General features: G+C 34.9%; 1 protein-coding gene across 1 annotated transcript; it reads right to left on the bottom strand.

The window, feature by feature from the left end:
- Window positions 1-264: 264 nt before the first annotated feature.
- LOC141839745 (twinkle homolog protein, chloroplastic/mitochondrial-like) lies at window positions 265-18,225 on the bottom strand. The gene is given in 23 exon segments (XM_074727564.1): window positions 265-696; window positions 1,528-1,595; window positions 1,684-1,818; window positions 1,886-1,982; window positions 2,202-2,333; window positions 3,121-3,204; window positions 4,640-4,701; window positions 4,768-4,899; window positions 6,068-6,250; window positions 8,641-8,701; window positions 8,869-8,954; window positions 9,051-9,098; window positions 13,249-13,362; window positions 13,468-13,533; window positions 13,657-13,737; window positions 13,823-13,900; window positions 14,491-14,796; window positions 14,876-14,933; window positions 15,060-15,115; window positions 17,674-17,807; window positions 17,927-17,971; window positions 17,974-18,082; window positions 18,084-18,225. Coding segments are annotated over 23 exon segments (2,235 nt in total). The 5' UTR covers window positions 18,153-18,225; the 3' UTR covers window positions 265-665.
- Between the last annotated feature and the right edge of the window lie 508 nt (window positions 18,226-18,733).

The raw sequence follows: 18,733 nt of genomic DNA, 5'->3' as shown, positions 1-18,733 counted from the left end.
CAAATAAATAATGTCAGCGATTTTATGTATTTAACCCTCGATCAATCTTTTTTTTTAATTAATAAGTGTGAGGCTGGTTGGATTGTAGTCGCGTAATATGCTAGTTAAAATAAAAATTATACATTTTAAAATTTGCCAAAAGGCTATGAAATAATTTTATAACAAACTTCATCCAAGAAGTTCACCAGAGCAAAGCACATACCAAACACAAAGAAATCCAACTGAACATGCGAGGAATGGATCCAATTTATAACAAAGATGAGATGTTGTTAGGTTCATTGGGTTCGATCAAAGAGTAATCCTTTTTATCAAGTAATTCTAGAATATGTTTAGTCTGACACAGTTGCTCTTCCCTGGCTTCTCTCGAATGCACAAGTTAAACAAGAAACAGATGAAAATTTAGGTGTGGAAGGCACCTAAGAACACATGAACTTTAGCTGAAGGATTGCATCCTTGGACAAGTTGATTTTGTAGTTACTACAAACCCACACCAGTGCTCCAATTGCACCCGGCTCTACGGCACACATTCTCTTTTACTCCTCCAGCTACAGCTTGAGCTTAAAACTGGTCGGGCAGGCCATAAATATTTTTGTTTGTTCAGAATGCACATGCAGATCACAGTAGCAAAACTTAATTTAATCCTTTACTGAACATGTGAATAGCCTCTAGTCCAAATCCTTGTATTCTCCTGTGGTCCTGCAAAGATTTGTTGAAGGATACATTTCTGATTAAGTTTCTTGAAGGCTCAAGCAAAAAAACTAGGGATCTGAATGAATAGAAACAAAAGGAGGCATTCATGAAGCATCTTATCATAGAACCTTAATACAAGAGAGAATACTACTGCATCGAAAAGCAACCACTCAAAAAAAAAAAGTGGAAAACATTTCCTTCTCCCTAGCATGCACTAGAGCAGATCAATTTGAATTCCACCAAAGCAAAATTTGACAGAATGGACTGAACATCCCTTGCTCAGATAGTCTCAGGTCATTCCTGACCATATTTGTCTGACCGAAGGTAGGGAGTTGGGCGACAGGAGTAATACTACAGAGTTAGGCAACAGGAGCAATACAACCCAAGTTAGGAGTAATACATCTCGTTAGTGGATTGGGCAGACATAGTCCAACCTACCCCAGACCTTGAAGCCCGACAAAAGAAAATGCTTGGTTAGTGATACGAATTATTGTCTTTAAAAGGAATGAATCAGCTTTAGCACTGTTCGATAAGTCGTTAGATTAAGGAAGAAAATCAAACAAAGAGAACTTACTAGTGCACATTTGACCAAAAGTGACATGGAATTTCCTATCATTACCGTAACCTCAAGGGTAGAACTAAATCTTTGGTTCTGGTTTGTAACTTCACAAGAACACTTGCTGAATTTGAAAACACATACTGTGGTTTATTGTTACATTTCAAGAAATAGAATTTGAAGATTTGGAAGTTTTGGAGGTATCTGATTGCTGGGACAGAAATTGAAAATTAAAAATTTCTAATTAATGAAAGAAATTTGGTGGGCCAACAGGATTTTACCTGTCATAGGAGAGAAAAGACTGGCCAATTTTTCCAATGACCTTGTTTCGCACCTTGAGTACACAAACCTAAACAAATTGTATGCATAAAAAAAGAGATATTGACAGAAAATGACCAAGGATGTGAATGAATCTCTGTAAATGAACATTTTTGAACCTGTACAGCATCAAGGGGACCAGCCTTTTCATCTCGGTTTCGATGGATCACAATTCCATTGTCACATTTATTTATAAAGTGTGCACTTCCACTAATATCATAAAGATTAGGCGGACCACCTTTCCAGTTTTGAAGCTGAAGGAAATTGTAATCTCAGAAAAAGTAGCACTTGTATGAATGTATAATTCAACTGAAACTATACCTGTCTTGGGTGGGCTACAAACCATACATGACAAGAGTAGTGCTGAGCAAAGCGTTTTATCTTAGTAAGCATCTGACTTACATACTCTGTTTCAGATCTGTTACATCGTCATGCTTATCAATAGGCCAGCTTAAAAAGTTAACACTATTTTCAACAAAAAGAAATCTCAACATAAAAATATCATTCACTCAAGAATGGAAACATTGAGTGTTGCTCTGATGTACTGCACAGGTTAAATGGCTGTGCTAAATGGTTGCTAAAAGTTCAAAGATGATAAAGAAAACATATGGAACTGTAAAATGATGAAAAAACGCACTGGCTAGAAGCCCGTTGGTGATCAAGTTCATTGTATGGATCAATGACAAGCCCACGAACACCATATCGATGAACAGCTGCTTTCGCAAGTTGAAGAACCCACTGGATAGATGGAAGGCCATCATCCTCACACCTATACATGGTCCAGAAAATAAAGCATATAAGTGACAAACATCTACAACAGTCACCGAGAACTATTTATCTGAGGAATCGAAAATATTTGAAAAGCATATGTAGATTCTATGGAATCGAGCCACAATATAAAGCAGGTTTACATGCCATCATTTATTAAAGGAAAAATATAGTGATTAAATTGACAAAGATGTATAAGATCTCGTGTCAAAATACATGAGACATATATCATATAGTATATCAAATTAATCAACTTATAATCAATATAAAAATATTTACATTTATTACTTAGAATATTATATTAATCATCCTAAGCAACCCAGAAATCCACAAAATATTTTGTATATAAATCTAAGCAACATCTATCACACAAGATCATATAGCAATGCATGCTAACCAATTGACAGAATCCATGTACAAGGAAATATGCATGTCAGACTTAATAATATCTAGAATTTCCTTCTTTATCTATTTGGAAAATTTATTAAAAGAAATAATATTAACTGGGATATGATTTGGATTTTAACAAGCTAGAAATTGGTTCAGTCAACATATTCCTAGACAACCATAAGTGGACACAACACTGTCTCTCATTGCATAGTCTATGCGGCCACATAAGCAGCTTATCTGAAGGCTTCTTAAGACGATGCTTGGAAATAACTTATCGGCTACAAATTGTTAAATATATGCCAACCATAGAGAAGGACAATAGCTTTTATATCATGCATGGAGAATGCAGAATAAAAAAAATTCATTTTCAAATTTTACAGAATATAAGTAGAACTCACCGAATCAGATAAAAGGTATCGTCTAGCCATTTTTTTCCTTTCTCAAATTCGTCAACACTCATGCGCTCAGCAGATCCACAATATCTTATCATAGTCAAGAAGCAATAGTAAGTTACAAGCAAAGTAAAAGAATCTCAAATACCAAAAGCAATATTGTGAAACTCTTTATCCATCAGATATACTCAGAGCAGCTAAAATATCATTAACCAAGAGAAGGCGAACATATAGCCAGGAAGCAAGAGTAACTTAGAAGCAAATAAAAGAACCTCAAGTACCAAAAGCAATTTGTAAAACTCTTTATCCATCAGATATATACCAGGGCAGCTAAAATATTATTAAGCAAGTCAAAAATCAAATAGGTTCTTCTATGAGATAAAGATCACATGAACACTCAGAAATTACTATATGAAACCAAATATAAAAATAATAATAAATGAAGAACCATCCACTCAGTCTGAAATAACTTTTTCTATTCTTATTTTTCACGCTGTAGAACTGTATTAGACCCAAATATATCCAACAAAGCAACTAAAGTCCAAGATATTGTTCAGAATTTCCAATAAACACAACAGCTCTATTTATCTGACTTTTGAACACTAAAGAATGAGGACATCGTGAAATTCCCGCAGCAAATTTTCATAGCCAAACATAGACTGTCAAACAATTTAATCAAAATCAACACTGCATCACCTCAATTATCAGAATAAGAGTGCTAAGAAAGTAAGTTTTCAACAAAACAAAATGACATTATAAAAAATCTATACATATGTGAAAACACATTTTTTCCATTTTTTTAATTTATTTCTCACTTCTTCTGTGACTCTGCCACAACCCCACCCTCCCTCACAAGAACCCCATCCCATGCCATCCTCCTCTCTCACAAAACCATGCTTCCTCCCTTCTAGTGATAAAACCAAGTGTATCCCCCATCCGTTCCTTGTGAAACCCCAACCCTATCCTTCTCTTCTTCACAAAGCACAACCGTTGACTCCTTGCAACCTCATCTCTGCAAGTTTTGCAGTGGAAACCCCTAATCTCACGTGACATCTCAACCTCTAAAGCCTGTCCACTTCAACTAGTGTTGAGTCCTATAAGCTTGAGCTTGGCAAAGCCATCCCTAAAACCCTAGCAACCCTTGTCATTGCCAAGCTTGTCCCTTTATATGTGTTTCTTCCTACAAGCTTTCTCTCATCCTCTCTCCTGTTTGGCAGCTTGGAGATTGAGGGACATCGTCGGCTGGGACATCTAAGGGTTAGACAAACCTCAATTAAACCACACAATGTCTCATCTTGAAAGCTATGATCAGAAAGTATGCATTTGCTAACATAATAATAATATAAGCTTACTTTTTTATTATGCTAATTTGTGGAAGAAAAATGTGAAGTTCTTGCAAATAAGCAAAAGCATGAAGCACCTTCATCGTTAACCACATGATGAACTACTGTGATTTTCAGTGAAATTTATGTATAATTACTCTAAGTTAATAAGACAAATACAACAAACATGAAATATTTAATACCTTGCATTGAAGAATGGTTTCTTAATGTGCTTTTCCAAAAGCTTTCTTGCATGTTCACGAACCTGTAGACCAAGATTTTTTTTATCAATCCTTTTGTATGATAAGATAAGAAATGTCAACAAACAAACCTTGTTTTCCATAGAGCAAAGTGCAATTTTCCACTCATAGCTTTTATTTATGTTACAAATCATGGCGTCAATCCACTCACTTTTGCCTGAATTGGGAACACCTGTTATTACAGTTAACTCACCTGGTACAACCTGCTCAAGAGAAGCAATGTTAAAAGTTCAACAAAAAAGGCACTTTGATTATTATTTGAACAAAATAGCTCATCAAATGTCTCAGGCCCAATTAATCTTATCTAGTTGGCTCAGTCTAAACAAGTCTGATTCAAACTAGTTCAACATTGGTCCAATTACAACTCATCTTGATTCGAACTCAGTTTGAACCCATAGTGAACTCAAATAAAAGCCCGCTGGTCTAACTCTTAGATAACCGATCTAACACCGTATTAAATGCAAGTTGGAAACCGAAACCACAAAAGCAGACCCTAATCATAACAATAAGATTGAAGAATCCTCTAATTTCAACAATTTCACCCTAACTAACCCTTATTAATCCTAAACATACCTCTTGAATACAACAGTATTTCTCTTCTATATGACTGTTTCAATAGCCAACTCAAAAGCCAGATACCAACTAAAAGCGATTCCTTAGTGTTTGCAAGATCCATAACGTATTCAAAAGGAATTAAAGGCCTTGTAATAGGTATTAGAGGGAAATTGTGTTTAATTCATAATTTATCATCAACACCAGTCTGATAATGCAAATATCACAAACCAAAAGATCTGATTCTTGTGTAGATGACCAGCCTAAGTCTTTCCTGGCAAGGCAAGTTAAGGTCAGTTGGCCTCTGCACAAGTCTTTGACATGTCTGCCACAGCTGGCCAAGGGAGGGACTTCACAGTTTGCACATCGTTTCAGCAACCAGAAACAAAGGCTTTCATAATTTGGAAAATATAGAAATCATAAAGTCATATCAACATAAGAAAGATTAGATATAACAAATTAACAAGAAATTCTAAATAAAATTGCTCATAATAACAAGAAATAGGATTGTGGGTTCACTAGTGCATTTTGGTAATTTATCTATTTTACCATTTCATCTCACAGCAATAAACCTTCACTATGGTTTTTGCACCTTCTCATGTGGGGAGCGATATCACCACAAGTACTTGTACATGCTGGGCACATGCCATCACATCCAAGCAGTTAACTTAAAACAAAAAAATCATAAAATAGCAGTTCAAAGGAAAACAAATTGAGTGGATCAGAGCTAGATAGTTATGGAAGCAAAGCTCATTTACAAATAGAAAATGATCTTGATGATATCTTAGTAATAAAACAGAATCAAGGTTAAATTCTTACCTTGTAGAATTCATCCACAGCTGTCCATCCGGTAGAAAGACCCAACTCATATCCAAGATGCTGGTTATAATACGCATCAATTTCTTGGAAAAAGTTACTAAATTGGAATAATCCCCTTACAGGATAGAACTCAGCATTCTCAATAACTTTCTGCAGAGCCCCTGGTCCAAGGTTCATCAGGACCTGAATAAACAAGTGAAAAAACCTCAAACTGATCCATCTACTTTCTTGTGAAGCAGATCCTAATGCTACAGTGAATGTATGTACTAGGAATGTACTTGCAATCCTCATTGTATCTGATAATCAGTGTTTTCTAAAGGTTCTGTCTGCAAAGCGCAACTAAGCAGTAAGAGATGAAATTCTATTGAATTTCATGAATCTGTTGAACTGTGAAAAAAATATGTAGATGGCACAAAGTATAAGCCAATTACTGGTTGGTGCATTGACAAGTGGTTATTATTCTGTTCACAGTAATATAATAGTCTTATTTTAGTGAGTGTAATAAGGTGTTTAAAGAATAAAGGAGTCGACTAAATAAGCAAGCAGAAAGATGTGCAAGTCTTAAAGACTATTAGAAGTAGAAAATCAATTTTAAGGCAATAAGGACGTTTGACACCTAGCTTCGATGAGGAAGCCCAACAAACAGTCCAAGACCATCTGGTACCTAAAAGAAAAAAGTTAGGATAGAATGATCAGGTCCACATTGTAGAGAACTATTAGAACGTGATTCTTCAATAAGAAGAATATAGATTTCCTATAGTCCAGGTACAGTCCCCAACTCCCCTTATTTTTCCCTTAATGTGATGCTTAATAATGGAATTTCTGCTGTAATTAAGTAAAAATAAATCATGCATTTTCACTTCATGTTAGATTTTTTTTTTAAAAAAAATTACTAACTATTTTCGTAGAATTCTGAATTAGTTGGCAGTTCATTGGGCATAACGCTGTTATACCTAAAAAGCAGACCGGACCGTTCTCTTTCTTGGCATAACATGAAATATCATGTTGAAGCTTGTACTGAACTTTGAGTCTAAAAATTTCATGGCATGCCAAACACCACGTGAAATGAGTTGTACCAAGCAACAAAGCTCAACCTATTAAGAAATAAATCGTTTTGAGTTTATGTACGACCTGGCCCAAGCACAACCCATTCACATCTAGAAGTCTTCAAGATCATACATAAAATCACTTGATCAAGTGGCCACGACAAAAGCAAAGGGACGTGCTGTTATCATTGATTCATGAAGGACAGGAAAATGATTAAATGTCAAGGCCTATGACTAAAAGATAAACTAATCACTTTGTTAACTCGCCTAAAAATGAAAAAAATAAATTATTGCCTTGCAAACCACAAGCCAATCCCTTCACTTTCAAAGACGGTGGCTTGGTTACACCAACTGGCTTGCTGACTAACCTACTGAAACAAATCCTAATGTTGAAAGGGGCAAAACTTCAACCAAGGGCAACTTACTAAGATTCTACCAAACTCAAATATCAAGAGAATCAAATAACATCTATATCTAGAAGGGATACTCAATCATAGCTCAACATGAATATCTGCTTATTCTCTTGCAGGATATCAAACCACATTAGCAGCTATTGAATAGGCAATTGGTCCGAATGGCTAAAGTGAAAGGCACGTCTCTTGATTGTTTCATTCTTTTCTTTCAGCTTATAAACACTTTCATGTAGCAAATGAAATGGTTATGGTGGAATGGTGGTGGAAAATCTGACTGTGGAGACTGGAGAACCAGCGACGTGAGAGACTGGAGAACAAGAGACATAATCTATTATTTTTTTAACCATGTAACTAAGTAGATCTCACCGTTATTTAGCAAGCCTACATACAAGTTCTGGACTGCTACAAAATGTTATTTGTGTGAAACCCTATTATAGACTTTCAAGAATAGTCAGCCATATTTGGAGCTCCTTGCTTGACAAATGGAAATTGAACTTTAGGGTCAAGGTATAAAATATTTAGTACTGGAGTTTCAGTATCTTATCAAAATGATCCAGTTGCGGTACCATATGATACCATGCCAGTCAAGTTTTGATACTTATTTGTAACTTTTAATTAACTTTTTATGATAAATATCTGTTGGTTTATTTATGATTAATTAGATTGTTACTTTATGTTTGTTCTTTTGTTGATTAATTTGATCGCCTCAATTTTTAGAATTAAAAATGTTTAAGTTTTAATTTTTAGCATTAATCGCTTATAAGGAGAAAATGAGTCTTTCCCTATTGCCTATTCCTCTATGAATTAGGAAATATTTTCCTTTTTGAATTTAACAACATTGGAGAAATTTCTGATTTGAAAGCACAAAAGACTTTCTTTGTTAAGAATGTAATATATATATATATATATATATATATATATAGACACACACACACACACACCTAGAGTCGGCCTTCTTTTCCATCAAAATAAAATCAATGTAATGAGAGAACATGAAACAAGATCCACCTAAACAAGAAACATGCTGATACAAATAACAAATAAGAAAGAAAGAACCTTGCAAAGTTCAGTAGCATATAGAGATAACAGCAGTTCAAAGTTCAAAAAACTAAACCTCATTAGCATCTTTGCAAACTTCAGTGGCATCTTTCTTTGGCCACTTAACCCTCCAACACCTATATGTTTGTCAAATTAAGAGGTATCAAGCAACTCAATTGTTTAGAAACTCAATTACACATACACTAAACACAGTTTAAAAAACCATCTAAGATACACATAAACATGATTGAGAACAACACACATACATATAAACACAATCAAAAATGACAACAAGAAACTAAACCTTTCTCTACCAAGCCGACGTGCTAGTTCTTCAGCTAAGGCTCGGCCAGGGGCATCTGCATCAGTTGCCAATATTATCCGAGATGCCTGAGAATTTTAACATTGAATGGCATAACAGATAAGCAACAAATGACCACACCAGTCAACACTGCAAGATACTGTGTAAATTTTTGAGAAACCTACCTTTTCTAGGTAATCTTTGCAGTTCCACAAGAACTGAAACTTTGTGTCCTAGCCTTACAAAGAGCATGCCAACATTAGATGCCGAAAGAGTGCAAAAGGAATCATCTTATACGTAATATACAACATAACCATCAAACACAACAAAATGATTAAAACACTAGAACAACCTATACTTCCAATATAATATGACAACCTAAAGAACATATTCATCAAATTTTCTGCAAAAATCTAGATTCTAAAAAAATGAATAATTTGACATCAATTTTGAGAAAGACATCAATAAACAAACTAGAAAAATAGCACATAGGTCCTTTGCAAAATTTAAACATGAGATTTACTTGAAACCTTAATCAAAGGCATCTACAATTTATGTACCATGCATGTTTGATAAAAAAGGCATAAGCTAGTTCGAAGGCACAATCTAGTATCATCCCAAATTTTTAGATAAAATTTGTTTGACCTGGAGGCTATAAATACAACTAGTAATTCTATTTGAATATATACAAACTATTGTAAACCTATTTTGTAAACTACAATGATGGGTAAAAAACAAAAAAGTAAATCCAGACAGCTTTGCTACACAATATTCAACCAGGCCATCTCCATCAGAAACCATGAATAACAAAGGTTGCAGATATATGACATTTACAACATACGGAGACTTAAAAATTCAAAATTGTTACAACCAATAAACAAGGTTGTCCAATTGACGTTTCAGATTCCTATCGTGAATCATATTGGTGAATATTCAAGTAGTAAATTGAATCAAATCTTGCATCATAAGGTTTGATAGAAAATTATAAAATTTAATTTAAAAACCAGTTGATATTACAACAACAACAACAACCAAGCCTTATCCCACTAAGTGGGGTCGGCTATATGGATCCTTTTACGCCATTGAGCTCTATCTCCTATTATATCATCATTTATATTTAAATAAATTTTATCTTGTTTTATTGTTGCTAACCAAGTCTTTTTTGGTCTACCTCGCCCTCGTTTGATATGCGTATTTGTCATAGTTTCACACCGCCTAACTGGAGCATTTATCGGTCGTCTAAGTACATGTCCGTACCACCTTAAATGTGTCTCACGGAGTTTTTCCTCAATAGATGCAACTCCAACTTTCTCTCTAATGCTCTCATTTCTTATTCTGTCCATCTTCGTATGTCCACACATCCATCTTAACATCCTCATCTCCGCAACTCTCATCTTTTGCTCATGTGCTCGAGTCATAGCCCAACATTCAGCGCCATATAACATGGCAGGTCTAACTGCCGTTTTATAGAACTTTCCTTTAAGTTTTAGAGGCACTTTACGATCACATAAAACACCTGATGCTCTCCTCCACTTCAACCATCCTGTTTGTATTCTATGTAAGACATCTCTTCAATCCCTCCATCAGCTTGCAAAAATGATCCTAAATATTTAAAACTCTCAGTTCCAGACAACTCATCATCTCCTATTTTAATACTTGTCTCATTACGTTCAATATTGCTAAACTTAAATTCCATATATTCTGTCTTTACTCTACTAAGCCTAAAACCTTTCTCTTCTAGTGTTTCTCGCCAAGATTCTAATTTAGCATTTACTCCCTCACGTGTCTCATCTACCAATACAATATCATCTGCAAACAACATGCACCATGGTACGGTATCTTGAATGTGTCCAGTAAGTTCATCCATGATTAGTGTAAAAAGATAAGGACTTAGAGCTGACCCTTGATGTAACCCTATCTTTATTGGAAATGCTTCAGTTAATCCGCCTGAAGTCTTCACTCTAGTCGTTACTTCCTCATACATATCCTTAATTAGGTCAATATATACTACGCTAACACCCCTCTTTTCTAGAATTCTCCATATAATTTCTCTTGGGACTCTATCATAAGCTTTTTCTAAATCAACAAATATCATATGTAGATCTTGCTTTTGCCCCCGATACTTTTCAATTAGTTGCCTGAGAAGATGTATAGCTTCTATTGTCGACCTACCAGGCATAAACCCAAATTGATTTTCGGTGACCATAGTCTCTTTCCTTAATCGTTTTTCTATTACTCTTTCCCAAAGTTTCATGGTATGACTCATTAATTTAATGCCCCTATAATTTGCACAATTTTGTACGTCCCCCTTATTCTTATATAAGGGAATTAGAGTACTTACTCTCCATTGATCTGGCATTTTCTTTGTTTTCAATATCATGTTAAATAATTTTGTAAGTCATTCAATACCTTGTTTCCCTAGGCACTTCCATACCTCTATCGGGATATCATCTGGTCCAACGGCTTTTCCATTTTTCATTCCGTTTAAAGCTTGTTCTACTTCTAAAATTTGAATTCTACGGTAAAAATTTAAATTTCTATACTCATTTGACCTGCTTAAATTACCTAAGTTAAGTTGATCACCTACACCTTCATTAAAAAGTTGATGAAAATACCTCTTCCACCGCTCTTTTATTTCTCCATCATTTACTAATACCCTATTGCATTCATCTTTAATACATCTTATTTGGCTAATATCTTTTGTCTTCCTCTCTCTCACTTTAGCTATTTTATAAATGTTTTTTTCTCCTTCTTTTGTATCCAATTTTCGATATAACTGCTCAAAAGTTGTATTTTTAGCTTCATTCACTGCTTTTTTAGCCTCTTTCTTAGCTAATGTATATTTTTTTTAAAATTTTCTTCATTCTTGCAAATATATAATTTCTTATAGGCTATTCGTTTTTCCTTCACTTTTTCCTGTACTTTCTCATTCCACCACCAAGATTCTTTACTTGGTGGTACATGCCCCTTTGACTCGCCGAGTATACTCTTGGCTATTATTTTCAACTTTGATACCATTTTATCCCATGTCGTAGTAGGGTCACCGTATACTTCACCTAATACTTGTCCTTCTACCTTCTCCTTAAATATGTTTTGTTTCTCATCCTTCAACTTCCACCACTTAATTCTAGGAGTAGTGGATATTTTCTTTTTATGGATATTATGCTTAAGACGTATATCCAATACTACTAACCTATGTTGGGTAGTTAAACTTTCTCCAGGAATGACCTTACAATCTTTACAAATCTTTCTATCCCTCTTCCTAACCATAAGAAAGTCAATTTGCGATTTATTATTCCCGCTTTTAAATGTGATCAAGTGTTCTTCTCTTTTCTTAAAAAACGTATTAGCTAGTATAAGATCATATGCTATCGCAAAATCCAGTATAGTTTTACCTTCCTCATTTCTTGTTCCAAACCCATAATCCCCATGCACCCTCTCATATTCCTCATTTTTCACTCCAACATGTCCATTTAGATCACCTCCTATTAAAATCATTTCATTTGATGGAATATTTTGTAATACTTCATCTAGGTCATCCCAAAACCTTGATTTGGTATTTTCATCTAATCCTGCTTGAGGTGCATATACACTAATTACATTTATAGTGTCTTTCTCCACTACTATTTTGAGAGTTATAATTCTATCCCCCTTTCTATTTACTCCTACAACTTCATCCTTTAACGAACTATCTACAATAACACCAACTCCATTTCTTGTTTTACTCTTCCCTGTGTACCATAACTTATAACTATCTACAAAAACCAGTTGATATTATCCAGAATAATTTTGATATTTGAAAATCATATAAAATAATACAATAAAGGGCAGCCCAGTCACGGAGCTCTGCCAATGCACGATCCCGGAGAAAAGTCTATTGTACACAACCTTATCCTACATTGCATTGCAAGAGTTTGTTTCTGCAACTCAAACCCATGACCACTAGATCACATGGTAACAAGTTTATTGTTGTGCCAAGGCTCACAATATTTCATTTAATAGCATAATTAACATAGATGGAGAAATTTGATATCAACTTGTAACAAAAAATATATAAGCTTAGATCTTTGTTTGATGGCAATGTCCAAATTACTATTTACTTATTCCATTAAAATTCAAATAAAATGAGCAATAGAAAATTTTATGGTCAAAAGTTTTTCACATACAAAATTCAGCATCATCAACTAGAACACAACTTAGACATGACTTCTACTTCAATATAGATTTTGCCCCCGTTGTCATTTCTCAACATGCCTTTAAAAAGATACAAACATCAAGTTCTAAAAGAAAGAAAAAGATAAAAGATCTGTATGACAAAAATTATATATTTAAATCAACAAAGAATTCAGAAACATAAAATAATTAATATTAAACTAGTCAAACCTTCTCCTCAACAGGTATATTTTCCGAAACTTTTGCAGGTGCACCGTCAGGTACACTAACACAATTGCAATAGCCGGCCTCCTCCATAGAGAGTTTATCTATTTCTCCCTCGACCTATTTTATAGAAGAGGAAAGATGAAAATGATTAAATGGTAGGAACATAAATAAGGCAAGCTAACCAGACAGAAAATGTAAACTAATGAGAAGAAGATGAGTTACAATTATAATTTCACTAGCATTCTTTATATCATCAAGTCCATATAAAATGCGTTCCGTGCCTAGTTCCTGTACATTGGTGAGAATGCATGTTAAATAAAAAAGAATTCTGTCTTGTTTATTCATTGAATTGCAAAAAAGGAATGATATTATATCCGTGATTATAAAAAATATAAAGGATATTGCACAGACCTGCCAAAATTTTTTGTCAAGTGTACGGTATTTGCAGCTTATAAGCTCTCCATTTCTTCTGTAAGGAAAAGCAATAGCCATCTGCATAGTATATCCAAATGTTAACAGGATCAATGAATTTTCTTCTCCAACACCTGAAGAAGAAAGTAGTGAAACTCAGCAACACCTTTGTACAAGTCTGCAAAATGCCATTTCGCCGTAGAGTTTCTGCTGATATCCTTCTCTCTTCAAAGAAATTAATAAACTGAAAATTGAACTCAAAATAAAATTTGGGCAGTCAATAAAGTTTTTTAAACCAAAGGAATATAAATACAGCAGTTAGTATCACATCCACGCCACATGAGAATCTGTGGCTAAATTTTAGTAAAATAAGTGATCCTCAATCATATGAAATTCAATGATCCCATGCCATTCAAATTGTTGAAGCAATCCAATGCTCATCAAATTATGTCATCGATATAGAAGCAACAATAGATCATTATCAAGTGTATCTTGAGGGTCAAAATCTAATGACACTGCTTGAATTTTAAAATAAATCACAACATACTATTCTAATAAAGGAAGTTAACTAAATCAAGACAACGTTTCTTGTTATTATTCTAAGAGGATGAACCATGGTTTTACAGTGAGTTTGCCTTTTGTAGCCAGAAAGATGAAGTTTCAATTCAGTAACATGTGTTCTTTGTTTGCAAAAGTATAAATTTGTTGCCCCTCTGACAATTGGAGGGAGCCTCATACAATTTTCTTTTTGTTTTCACCAAAATTTTTATCAGGGTGGAGACATAACAATGATGATGGCAATCAAATATTTACAAGTGTGTCACTGTTAGCTACCTCTCCAGACAATGGTTCCAGGTTAAGTTGACTTTCTCTGATGATTTGGCAGTCTTCGGATTTTGAAGCTTGCTTTATTTTGGCATAATCTTCCATGACTTCTCCAGTAGCTTGTTTTATTTTGGAATAACGTTCCATGTGTTCTCCAGCAGCTTGTTTGCTTTTGGTAAAATGTCCCATGACTTCTCCAGTAGCTTGTTTTATTTTGGAATAATGTTCCATGTCTTCTCCAGTAGCTTGTTTTCTTTTGGAATAACCTTCCATGACTTCTCCAGTAGCATAATGTTCCGTGACTTCTCCAGTATCCTGCATGACATAGGCCATCCATAATAAATAGAACGACTAGTTCCAACATCTAGCAGTAGCAGGAACATATATATGTTACCTGTATCTTGCCTAGCCATCCACAATTACTTTGAAGGCATTTCCATGATGCTACTGTTCTAGATGATTATGACATAACATCAAGACAAAGAAAGATATAAAAGGCCACAAGGCCCATAAACATTTAATGAGTGAAAGGGAAAAAAGAAGAGCATATCATGATTCATGTACAGAAAGCAACCCACCCAGTTTCATTGATGAAAAAAAATAAGCTCTTATCCATAGGTTGTCTGCCTGTACACTGAAATATCAAAGATAATAAGCAGAACTCATAAATTATTTAATAATGCACAATTTAGGCAACTAAATAAGGGATAACAAACTATATATTCACAAGGCAACACCTAGATAACTTCCTGATACATAAATCATACGATGCTATATACAAAGGCAAACGCAACATCTTCATCATGCACAAGCATATATTAGATGTTCTCTGTTGTGAGAAGCAGGGATAGACTTGTCTTTTCCTCTTATGATCTTAGGGTTAACTATATAAACCCTGTACATGTTTTCTTTTTGGAGTTAAGATAGTTTTAACATTCTCAAAGGTGTACACAAATAGCCAAGAACATATGCACACAGATAAGTATGTGCACTTGAACTATACCACCAATATAATTCAAGGCAATAGTGAAACCATCTAATTGGGACTAGGTTTTGTACCATATTAACCACCTATCTTTATATGCATTCACTTAGTTCATGTGCCTGGGGATAGCTTCATTGAATGTCTTATTCATCATTTCTTCTCTTTATTGTCATTTTCCTGGAACTTCTTTTCCTTTTTACTAAGAAAAAATATTGAAGATTGAGGAAGTGAAGCACACTAGCAAGACATTAGACATGTATGAGTTTTTATTAAAATTTTCACTTAAATGAAAATTATTCTAATAACTAATCTAGACATTTCAATCCTAAATCTTTACTTTGGTGAATACATTCAAAAATTTTATGCTCATGAATGTTTCTGTGATATAACGTTGGATGTGACGTTCTAAAAAGCATAATCAATGGTATACAGTCATCCCGCCGCACAGTGCATGTTTGGTACGCAGAGGCATATGTGGATAACATTTAAAATATAAAAAATATTTATATAGGAGCATACAATTCATATCACAAAAAATGTCAATCATTCATTGCAAAATGTATGAAATGCCATTTAAAATCAAACAATGATGTAACATTGATCCATATAAGGGTTTTTCTAATTACACATGCAAACCACATATGATACCTATATTCAGTTCACATAAAAAATCCACTGAAGCAGCTACATATGGAGTTAAAGTGAGGCATTTCAACCATGGTTGGGCGTCATAAGGATCCAGCATTGTGTCACTAAACTAGTTTAAAATGTAAATTGTCATTCTTCTTATTGGAGGTTCTCACCTTTATGACTAGCTACTGTTTGCCTACTCAACTATTAGCTAAACTAGTTATATTTCAGTCTAGCCCAGTGTGCTTAGACTAAATTCATATTAACATCAGGTGAGCTGGCTTAACCTAGATATAGGACTATGCAATATATTTCTAAGAAATATACCAAACAATACAAAAGTTGAAATTTCTACAGTATGGAGCAATGAATTTTCTATCCAGGTCAAAGGAAAGAAGCAAGTGGTGTTCAGGTTTCTGTATGAAAAATGTGGCAGGATCGTGATACCTGACCCCTTCAAATCGTATTCTAGTACTAGTTGTGCATTGAGGCAGATTCAAGTTTTGATTAATTGTGTAGTTGAGGGTATTAAGAAGGTACTTCATTAGGTAGTTTGGGTATAGGGAAGTCAAGGTTTAAACCCCAAAATCCAAACCCTAATCTTTAATACTCATTTTTCCCCTCTTATTATCCTGTTGATGGACCCACAACCCATTCGATCACGTTACCCCACTAATCGCATGACATGCCACTAAAGACCCCCTCTTTGGTTCCCCTCAGTCAATAACAAAGGCATCCCCCAATTCCATCTCCATCTCAATATTCATTGAACTTGTGGAGGGATCAGATAGTTATAAAATTTAGCAAGGTATTTAATGGATTGGCTACTCGTTCAATTAAACAGAGCCAGATTTGGATATTAAGCATGATCGAGCGAACCAGCCATCTGCCATCCCTATTCTAATTTAAGTTACATGGTGGTCTATGGTAACAAGTTGATAACTGAATATTGGTAAGCAAACCAGCCTTCAAAAGATAGGAAAGACACAAAACAACAAATTTGAGTCCAGATGCTTACTCAAATTCTCAAGTATTATGATTCTTCAGTGGACAACATTCTTAAGGCTTGTTAAAATGAAATACGAGAAGAGATAGTCAATAAACATTTAAAATGCAAAACTTTTCATTTGAAAGATACTTCAGATACAACAATCTATGTGAGGTGTTACTTGGCAATTTCATAATTCAAAAGCCTAGAATGTATTATCTGCTGGCTCCATTTTTTGAAATATTTTCTGAAAATCATTTCAGGCTCCAACTAATGAAGGCATCAACCAGATTTTATAGAGACGAGCTGACATGTTGATTCTCCTCGCACACTAGATGTGTTAAGTGTCAAAATCTCCGATAACTTTATCTCACTGCTACCGAGTTTGCTTTCAACATGCATGAATAGTTATTAGACAAAAGCCTTGTCTATCACTAATGACACAGTTATATCCAAGTATGTTTTATTTAAAAATAAAAACTATAATATAATGGAGGGCTACAAGACGAAAAAACAGAGCGCTCTCTAGTTTCAATGGGAGTCCAGAGAATTGTAACTATCAGAGAAACAACGGGCATTAAGGGGGCACCTTTGGGCATGGTACATACAAAGTCATCCCAAGCTTCCAATCGTCGGCCATAATTCCAACCGCCTCGGCTTTCGCCTGCAAATACTGCAGTCGCTCCGTCAAGACGTCCTCTTGTGACACCGCAACTTCGACTGCTGCAGCAAGACAACTATTAATATCCATGAGGTCATCCTAAAGATACCGTAAGCGCATAAAATAACTAAGAAGATTCCTGCTCCAAAGTGGAGAAAGATGCGATCTTTGAGATGAATACCACTGTCCGCAGCCATGTCGCGTCGAGGCTGACGGAAATAAAAAAGGCGTCGAGAATGCTTGGAACGAAGACTATAATCGAAGTAGACACTGGTACGGATGGGAAGATGAAGAAACCGACGGAGGCGGAGATGCGCAGGTGCCGCGGCGACGAAGCATCTCAACTGGAGGTACTTGGAGCCGGACATGAGAAGGGCTTGGACAGGGCGGCAGGCTACTAGGGGCATTATACTTCTGCCGCCGACAAGCCGCCTGCCTTCGTGAACAGGCGGAGAGCTGAGGACGACGGAGTGAGCAAGCGAGGCCAGAAGCGGATGCGAAAAAGATGAGGTTTATGGAACTAGGGCTTCTATATCGTGGCTGGAAATGGGGCTCGGCTTGACTTTCATGATAAAGGGAGGGACTCATCTGTAAAATTAACAAAACATGCCAACTTTAAATTCTCAAAATACGTTAAATTTTTAATTCATCTTCGCGTATGAAAGCTCGTCTCATTTTACTTCCAATCGTTGCTATTATTTTTTTATTTAACGGAATAACAAGGGATGAATTGATTTCAACTTTAGGGGACATTTAATTAGGATTCTCATTGATAACTTTGATTATCTATTTAAGATTATAATATTTGATTTAGATTATAATTGATTTTTAAATAATACAACGTCACCACTATATTAGCAAATGAATTATAATTTGAAAATATGATTATCTTGATAGTCTAAAATTTTCTACGATTTCAAAGTTATCAAAAAATTTTCTATTATCACCTTTTGATTTTAAAACTAATTTAATTGAAATACATCATAAA

The sequence above is a fragment of the Curcuma longa genome, chromosome 11 (genome assembly GCF_044706935.1).
Source record: "Curcuma longa cultivar G26 ecotype Majalengka, Jawa Barat chromosome 11, ITB_CL_G26_1.1, whole genome shotgun sequence".
Classification (NCBI taxonomy): domain Eukaryota; kingdom Viridiplantae; phylum Streptophyta; class Magnoliopsida; order Zingiberales; family Zingiberaceae; genus Curcuma; species Curcuma longa.
The sequence above is the reverse complement of the archived record's forward strand: the minus strand, read 5'-3'. Positions and strand labels throughout refer to the sequence as shown.